Raw genomic sequence first — 9,980 nt, 5'->3', positions numbered from 1 at the left:
TGGTCCCCCCCCTGCTCCTGCCTAACCACTCTCTAGACTTGTAGCCTCACCTTCTAGACCCATCACCTTGGATTTGTGGGCAGGCAAGAGCAAGAACCGAAGCTTGTTTTTTCACTATTACCTTAGCTTGTATTTTTTTCCATGGAGGGAATTGCCCAGGGAGAAGCTGTAGACCAGGATGCGCTGCCCATGTGTAAGCTTGAGAAGTGCAAAAGGTTGGCAAACAGCACCCTGCCCAGGAAATGTCAACCTTGGGCTTAGAGAGGAAAATTCCTGTGAGTTTTGCTCCTAAATCCTCCACACAGAGGGCTGAACATTTCTTTTTCTCTGAGTGGGCCAAAAGGGCAGACTGCAAGAAGAGCAGTCTTGCTGAGATAAGCCTCTCTACTAAGTGTTGGATAGCACGAGCAGGCAGAAGGCAGGTTGACAGCCACAATACAGACTGATCCCATCTGCTACCACTTCAGTGGACACTGGCTTCTGTCCACAAAACAGTGTGTGGATCAGAGGGAAGGATCTGAGCAGTAACTGCCTGTACTTGAATGTGCCAAACAAAATCTGGACCTGCCAGGTTTAGCAGATGTGAATTGTGACCTTGCATCAGGCATGGAGTCAGGCACGCTTCTGGTGTGAAAGACGATGATTTGGCAGCCTATCCTTCGACTGCAGAGTGCTAAGCAGGTCCAGGTCCTATGTTTAAGGAAACTCTCCTTTAGGACTCCAATAGGAGTCTGAATCAAGAACAGTCAAGTATACTGCTTTATGAGTTCCTTCCCTGCTTTGTTTTGAGACTGTTTATATGGGTGACTGAACACCAAAACAGCCTTTACTCAGAAGCAATCGCTACTGCATTTAGGGTGGATCTAGCTGGGAAGAAGCTTCACATCCTTTCTGTCCATTGCTCATTTGTTTTATGATGATGAGCCAGCTGGCTTCCACAAATGTACCCTGGAAATAACAGTGTTTGCATACAGTGGTTCAATCATGACTTCTAGCTGGGTTCAAGGACTTTTATCAGCTTGGCTTCATAAATAATATTAGTTGCCTTTCTCATAAGTATGCTGTATAAGCAGCACATACACATATTGCTGATGTACATGTTGATTTCCACTCTAAAGCTTTGAAAATATTCATCTCTTGCAGGGATGACGCGATTCTGAAATAATCCATATACTGATCTAGAAGTACTTATTAGCAAAGTGTTCTACAGGCATTGCTGCAACTTTCACCATTTAACTAGGAAACAGATTATTTGACACAAGAAACACTTAAAATCACTAACGTCGTCATGAACAGTGTTAACTGGCAAGCATAGAAAGGAGATCGTAAAAAATGCTGCAGGTTTGCCTGTCTTAGATCTCAGACTCCACCCTATCTGTAGATTGTGTGAAATCCCAAATTACACACCACAGAAAACAGGTTCAGAGTGCTGCCAACGAACTTCCACTTAGAGTCAGTCACACCAAGGGCAGAAAGTCAGTACCTCTCCAATTCCCATCCCAATACAGCTGCAGCACTGCACTTCAGTATAATGCGAATAACAGGATTTTCCCCCCATTTTTCCTAAGCTTAAGAGAAACTTCGCATGCCTCTCTCTGATGTTTTCAGATAGTTTCAGTTCCCTTTTTTACACTCCAGAAATTGCTTACAAAGTTTTTCTTTGGGGTTTTTCTTTTTGGCTTTAGTAATCACTAACAAAACATGAAGAGTTCATGGCCACAATATAGAGTAGGTGGGTATATAACACTCCTTTTCAGAAAGGTGCCAAATTTTGCTAGCCTGCTGCTAAGTAGTCAGCCACGACCTTACCATCAAAATTGTGCCACTGATTTCCACGGTGCTCTGCAGAGGATTACAAAGAACAGATCTGTTCCAGTTGATACTGGTGAGGGACCAGAGGTAAAACCTGACACCCCTTCTATCAAGGGGCAACACAGCCTTCAGCTGCTAACAGGCCTGAGGGACTCAGGTTCAAATGCTGAGAATCCTCAAACAGTTTTGTAAGAGGAGCATACCGACGTAGGTGATCTGCAAAATACAGATTATCGCTCTGGTTTGTGTTTGCTTCAGCATTTATAGAAAAACATCTCACAATGGACTAAAGGGTAAATATCCACTGCAAGAGGTATTGGGGTAAATCTTTGGCCGTAGGAAATTAATTGGTAGATCAGGTAATGATTCAGAATGAGTTTTCCATGGTATATTTTAATTATAAAGTGTCTTAGAGTGCAACCAAGTGGGACCTAAATAGTCAACACAGAGCAGACCCTGAAGGCATAAGAATAGTTCCTCAGTGTTCTCATCCAGTTATCTATAAATCACAAATTTTTCCTTGTCTAGAAAAAGTAACAAAGCGAGTTGCATCTGAAAACCAAGGTAGATAGACAAGATATATATTCCACAGGGGAAATTCTGATTCAGTCTTCCTGGGCATTGCTACAATTATTGATGCATGTAAAGATACTATTTTCACTAGATGAGATTTATATCTCTTGTAAGATGTGTTAGTGCAGCATAACTGAGATCTGATTTTTATTTATTATCCTAGATGTCATTTCACTTTAGCAAAAGTTTCGTGGTAAACTAAGAGGGCACTTGGACAGGAAATGAATCTTATTTATTTTGTGAGTGGCAGACATTTCAAGCTCATTTAGCTTGAATTCAGTTAGTGAATAAATTTCTTTTCTGTAAACTCACCTGTGCAATTGAGGTCTGAGATTTAGCCACCGCATATTACCCTGGCCAGTCCTGGCCTCGGAGGTGCTGAATTCCTGAACCTCAGATCCTTTTGAAAAAAGGTACTCCAAGAAAGCTGCAGTAACGCTTCCCACAGTCACACAATTTCTCACTATTAGAAATACTACATTCTAAGCATTGTCCCTATATAGATCCAACTTGCTTAATTTTTTTTAAAGAGTGCACAATAAAAAAGCAAAATTTATTGAATTCTTGCTCATAAACTGGATATAAATTTAACTATATAACCTACAGCTCACCCACACTTTAAAACTGTAGTCTTAGTCCCTTCCACCTCAAAAAGGAAAAGGGCCAGAGAGAGGCAACAAGGATGGAACAACTTCATGCAGGGACTAAGGCAGGCAGAATTCCTCAGGATGGGAACAAGCTACAACAGTGGCTGCAATAGTGGTCTACAAAACCACAAATAGCAGGAAATGAGTAAATGTCCATCAAGTAGCCAGCATCCCTTCCAGTAACAGAGCTTAGGGGCATCAGATGAAACTAACAGGACTCCAGTTCAAAGCAAAGAGGTGAGTCTCCAGGCAACAGATAGCAGACAAAAGCACGGCCAAACTTTATAGAAGAGCAATTCAGTTTGCATAAGCGAACACCACCTTCAGCTCAGGAAGCTCTGAAGTGGAAAACAGAAGCCGGGAGATTTGCCTCCGGTATCTGTTTACTCAGGCTGTCGGAATAGGGCACTGGGCTAACTGGACTCAGTACTGCCATTCTTACATTTTATTGTAAGCCTATTTTTTCATATCTAAAGAGAAGTTAATAGAAGTATCCTAAACCAAGCAATTTTATTGTAACACTATAAACATTCCAACGCATAAGAGAACCCAGAAAATGAGCCATTGCCTTGTACAGCACAAGGCAATAATGAAAAGGAAATATGAATTGCTTCTTATCTCTGGCGGTACAGAAGTCTGAAACAGCCACTTTGCTTCTTTGAGGTGGTTTATAAATTTAAGAAATCACTCAATATTTCAGGTATCAGGCTCAGTATACATCTTTTTACATACAAAATATTGTTTCCTCCATTGCTGAGCCAAATGCTCTTTTCATATGGAAGATCAATACCAGACTCTCATTTTATTACATTTATATCATACATTGTAGAATTTCAGCTGGAGACAAGTTTCATAAATCCTGATAAATTCTTGCATTGTTCAAAAGTAAATCTGCGGGATGAATACAGTATAAAGAGTTAGATACTCACTCACCACTGACTTTGTGATAACTGTTCTCCTGTCAGAGCTGATGATAGTTTGAGTACTGATTGACGCTATGGTAGTGTAAAACATGTCAGAGGGTTTTATTGAAAAAGCCCACTCAAAATATGTTGTGGTCAGTTACAAATAAAACCTCATCTTCCCCTCATGTTCACAGTCAATACCATACTGGCTTGGAGCTTTTATAAGTTCTGCTATGCCATGGTACTTCAGGTGCAAAAATGCAGACAGGAGGAGAAAGAAGTCAGTGAAAAATTTGACTCAAAGATCTGAAAATAAAAGCTCAGAATTCTGCTCTTGTTAATGGTGAGGTCAAGTGAGGGAGTTGTTTGTTGAGTTTTGTGTTGGCAGGCACTGATCACTAGAATTTCCCAAATGTGTTTGCTTTGTTCAGAAAGAGGAAATATATAGAAGTCGTTCTGGCACAGAAATTCCTTTATTGGTCATTTATGCAAAAAAACCTCTTTCGTGGATCAGAGTATTTGGGCCATAATTTGACAGTTCACTGAAAGTAACTAACATCTAACAGGAATTTGGACAACAGCAAATTTGAAATCTACCACTGACATAGAGGCATCTGTATTTTGCTAAGAACACAGTGTTTGCAGTCAGTATGTTATTCTGCCTGCTCTTTGGATAACAGTTGTAAGCGGAACACAAAGCACACTGAGGCCTAAAAATCATCAAAAATATTGGGAGAAACAGAGATTAGCTTTGATACTTAATATTTCCTCTTTTTCCCTCTTATTCCAATATTTGTTGCTTTTGAACAGGATGTTCAAAAGGATCAAGAATCTTCAAAGAAACTGACATTAGAGAGGGATATCCTATATAAACCATATCACATATATTACATAATATATACAAATATTCCTAATATAAAAAACATTCACATACAAACTCACTGGATGAAATCTGTCTCCCAATGTGAAATCAATGAGCATCTTCTCAATAAATACTGTAACGCCTGGGTCTTAAAACTCTCTCTCCAGACATTGGTGACAGAGAACTAAAGACAGGCAGACAGAGAGGTTTGGAAGCTTCTGGCAGATGTTGTATAAGGACTGACTAAATCATGGTATGTCTACACTATGTGATGGAGTGAAATGGCCCTGCTGCGAGATGCTAGCCCAGCTGCGTTATTTCTAAGGCTTGAGTTAGTCACCTCCATACAGGACTACTGTGCTGCATGCATAAATCAGTTCCCTTTGAGAGAAACAGGGCTGGTTTTGCTGCATGCCTTCACATAGCGTAGGTGTATCTGAAGCCAACATACCCTTCCTTTTCTGTCTCTTATGAAAAAAGTGAAGCACAGAATTCTCTGCACTAGTCCCAGTGTTAGAGACACTGATATTGTCACTGTTTTGCTTGCTGCAGCAGAAAAAGGGACTGTGGTTTGAATCATATGCAAACATTTCTGAAATGTCTTTTGCAAAGTACATAAAAAAGACAAAGTGTGCTAACAGGGGAGAACTCACCATCCTTTACATCCACAACTATGCACAAAGGAGAAATAAAATGCACAGTAACATTCCTGAAAAATTTGATTTGAAGGATGCTCTTCTGAAAAATGAAATACACATTTAGGAAGCTGACTGCACAATTGCTTTCTCTGAATATATATAAATTTCCTTGGGAAATACTGAGGCAACCGAGGATGGCAAGAAGAAAAAAATCTCCCAACCAGTCCTTACAACGCTGTATCTTGAAATTTCACACCCAATTCACACCCTAGATCTGCATGGTTAAAACTTCCAGCAAAAAAAATTATTTTCTTGAATTTTCCAAGGAAAGAATAGTGAAAGCTATGTGATGATCTGACAACGATCATCTGTCACCTGTAAATGTATAAAGGTAAACAAGTAACCGATGTACCGGAAATTCAGCCCAGTTAACAAAAATTAAAATAAATCTTGATGGAAAAAATGAATAATTCAAAGGTCACATCACTAGAATGACCACAGGCAGGTCTGTGCAGAGTCCAGGCTGCACTGTACAAATAATTTACAACTCAGAAAAAGTGAAGACTGCATAACACAACAGCTGATTGCAAGCAATCTCATCAAGCCAAGTCAGCAGCTCTGCAAACATCAATGCACTCTAGGCACTGCCATGGCAATGGCAATCACTTCAAACGGGGCTATAACCTGATCCTGTACCCATAACTCTAGCAGGGCCAAGTCTTCATTATCTTCTGCAATGTTTACTTTAAAAGATAAATGATGATCTTGACAGTCTACTGTGTAGAAAGAGGAAAAATCCCCAAACAGTGCTACAGAGCTAAATTGCTCTGAAGGTTAGACAGGGTAAAACATACACATAAGGGATATGTTACCATTTTACCTGGGGAACCTCAGATAGCCAATGATTGTAACATGTGATGACTACAGAGCTACTGGATACAAACACTGCCTGAAGGAAAAGACTTGTTACTCCCAAGAATAGTAGTAATTCTATCACAAGGGACACTCTAAAAAGACAGTATCGCATTGCAATGCAGCGGGCAGCTGAACATTGGTAGTAAGTTTAATTAGTAGTAGGGGTATGTGTTTCCCAGGGTGTTTTTAATCAATATTGCTTGTGAAATTTGGCTCAGAATGGGTAAGACTGAATGAGGAACTGTTCCTCTAAATTGCTTAATTTCAGAGACAGGCTATCAGGAAAGATACATACAGCAGCCCTGACTTCATTCTACAGAGGTTCAAAAAAAATCTTTCATGAACCAAGGGTCTGCAGTTATTCCTGAATAACACATGGCCACTCTGCCTGCCCAAAAGGAGGTTCTTTCTCTGCACAGATCGTCCTTCATCATCCCTAATTCTGCCTGATGTTCCGTAGTTGTCAGTGTCTCAGAGATTTAACTCCCTGTTCAGCAAGAATACAAGAAGAGTTTTTACCCTTGCTACACCTTCATGTACCAAAGCTGTAGCTGGAAAGAGCTATTTGCTAAATACTGATTTTCAAGCTGCTTAAAAATCTAAAATTAAATTACTGCCTTCGACATTTGGGTTTTCTGGAACATGTCGTGACAACCCATATTCTGAGTCCAGCCTGGAATTTCCAAGGGTTGCGATACTGGTCAATCCCTTTCTCTGGTTCCTAGTTATAGCTGAGATTTCTCATGTTCACCAAAAATTCAAACCCCATACACTTCATATGCCAGTGTTTTGATAACGTGCTCAGCAAAGAAAAGCACACAAGGCTGCTTCAAAGTCAGCCAAAGTCCATGAAAGACTCCAGTTCACTTGAACCGGTTTTGGATTAGAACCGTAATCCAAATATTTGCACCAATGCAAGAACTTAATCTAAGTAGCAGCATGCCACCGTGAAAATATCACACAAGTACCTGTTAGGTGGAATTCTTCAATAAACTTATTCACAATGCTTAAGAGCAAAAAAATCAGCATTGGTCCAACCACGAGACCAGGTGTCTTAAGAACATACTCATTCTCTGTACAGGTACAGAAATGTATTTATCAATAGGATAGATAGGGTGTGTAAAAAAGACAGTATTTAAAAACAATGTGTTCCTTTCAGGGACAGGCATCCAGCTGCTAAGCAGTACATGTTGCTTTCATTGCTATTTCTTACTTTCTATGAGGCAAAAAATGGTGGCAGGACTTGGTTTGTTTTCTGCCAGCTGGAATGCAGCGAGCAGACACTTGTGCATATGAAGGAGGCAGAATGTACACCTCAGCCCCTGTAACCGATCTGTCCATCTGTTAGCTCACTCTTTGGATGGATGTAACCTAGTGGCTGCCCATCACTAAAGGACAAAGCTCAACGTAGTCTCTTGCTTAAATAATTATGAAATAATTTACATTTGCCTCTTCCTTTCACTGGAATAGGCCAAAAGGAGTTTCATCTTTTAAGCTCATCTCAGGAAAATAAAAAATGAGAATCCAAGGTAGTTCAACTAAAGCAATTCTTTTGAGAACAAAACCGAGAAAATGCTGCTTGTAGCATATGGCCTCAATACTGGGAGAGGATTCTTCAAGGCAAGTTTCACCTACTGGGTAGATATTTATTTTCCTTTAGATTAAAATATTTGCATGTACAGAAAGAAGCACGATTTATATATGGCACAACAGGCACAAGGATCCAGATGACTTAGTGGATATCTCTGAACCACTTTTAATTGCACCAGAGTGCACAGCATCTGCGCAAGCACCATGCATTGAGCAGCACTGGAAGTTTACAGAGACATTCAACATTAATCTTTCTTTTGAAGAGAAACTGATTTTTGTACAGGCTTATAAACCAGTCAAGTTTAAATTAATTTCTGTTTGAGAGCACAAAGTGGGACTTATTTGGGACTTACAGGCTGCACACCAAGATCTTAGAGAGACGAGTTTCATTCATTTAGACTGCAAGAAGCAACATAATAAAAATAAGCAGGTAGATATATCTGTTCATTCAGATATTTCATGTGCTCATTGTTGTCCATACACCCCTGAAAGATGGCTGCCGTACAACTACCTGCTAGCTAGGATTTGTTTATTTCTGATACCAGTGACTCAAGCAGATACGTATTGCCTCTTCCTTAGTGGTTTTGGATGCTGGTTCACAGACTGTTCTTTTATTTAATTCTCTTTCTGTTTTGTGTCAGGGCGAGTGTTCCCAGAAGTGCTATTACATCTTCATCATAGAGACCATCTGTGTGGCTTGGTTTTCCCTGGAGTTCTGCCTCCGATTCATTCAGGCAAGGAGCAAGTGTCAGTTCTTCAAAGGACCTCTAAATATAATTGACTTCTTGGCTATTTCACCCTATTACATTTCCCTCATCTTCTCAGAGGACGACTCAAATGAGGAAGATGACAGGCCAAGCAGCAACACATATTTGGAGAAGGTTGGTTTGGTGCTACGGGTTTTACGTGCCTTGAGGATCTTGTATGTAATGCGCCTTGCCCGACACTCCTTGGGCTTGCAGACTTTGGGCCTCACAGTTCGGAGATGCACACGGGAATTTGGCCTGCTTTTACTCTTCTTATGCGTGGCTGTCACTCTGTTTTCTCCTTTGGTCTATCTTGCCGAGAATGAATCCGGGAAGGTGCTTGAATTTACAAGCATACCTGCTTCTTACTGGTGGGCTATCATTTCAATGACCACTGTGGGGTATGGAGATATGGTACCACGGAGCGTCCCAGGCCAGATGGTTGCTCTCAGCAGCATCCTCAGTGGGATTCTCATCATGTCTTTTCCTGCAACATCAATATTCCACACTTTCTCCCATTCCTACTCGGAGTTGAGAAAGGAACATGAGCGATTGCAGTCTCGGCTAAACGGAGTAAAAAATGCCAATCACTCCGGTGAAAGTGACACCTTCAATGAGACAGACAGCTTGATCCTGGAGGATCAAGCATCACCAATCAAATACATTTACACAGGGAACTGAGCCTGGTTGTAAAGCATTCCCAAGAACAGGAATAGAAATACATATGTGCGTCAACATAATACACAAAGCAAAGCAACAACATAGGTTACGATGCTACTCTTCTCTGCCAGCATAGGTTTAATAACCAGTCAAGCCAACGCAGCTAGCTCCAACACATCATTATGGAGTTGGAGGTTTTGAGAATGTCAAAAGTCAGAGTTTATTCAACAATAAATATCCATTCTTCTCTATGACTAACAAGAATAAACTTTGTCTCTGACAGTCATGTATCTTGCTGAATACCTAGTATTGAATGAGTAACAAACAAAACAGCTTCTGTTGGCACAAATACACTTGTTATTTTATTTGCCTTTGAGTTTCCAGTGTTTTTGCAATTAACATCTTGAGCCAAGCATTAGAATGCTTGCTTTCAGGGCTACGCACCAGTGCTGTTTATACAATGCTCATCCACCAGGCATACAGAAGAAGCCTCAATACAAATCTGAATTCTGTATCTAAAGCCACTAATAAGCTTAAAATAAAAGCACTGTATGTGAAACCTTTAAAAGTTTGCCTGTAGCCAGATGATCAAGCTATAAATAACAAATTGCACTGCTATGTATAAAACACAT

At 40.3% G+C, this 9,980-nt stretch overlaps 1 protein-coding gene across 1 annotated transcript in view; it reads left to right on the top strand.

Moving 5' to 3' along the window:
- KCNG4 (potassium voltage-gated channel, subfamily G, member 4) overlaps positions 1-9,369 on the top strand; it is an 18,201-nt gene extending 8,832 nt beyond the window's left edge. Inside the window, exon 2 of the mRNA XM_009706038.1 lies at positions 8,584-9,369. Coding sequence (XP_009704340.1) covers positions 8,584-9,369 — 786 coding nt within the window. The remainder of the gene's footprint in view (positions 1-8,583) is intronic.
- Positions 9,370-9,980: the final 611 nt, after the last annotated feature.

The sequence above is a fragment of the Cariama cristata genome, unplaced genomic scaffold, assembly GCF_000690535.1.
Source record: "Cariama cristata isolate BGI_N322 unplaced genomic scaffold, ASM69053v1 scaffold7328, whole genome shotgun sequence".
Classification (NCBI taxonomy): domain Eukaryota; kingdom Metazoa; phylum Chordata; class Aves; order Cariamiformes; family Cariamidae; genus Cariama; species Cariama cristata.
Note: the sequence above shows the minus strand (reverse complement) of the source record. Positions and strands in the feature narration are given on the sequence as shown.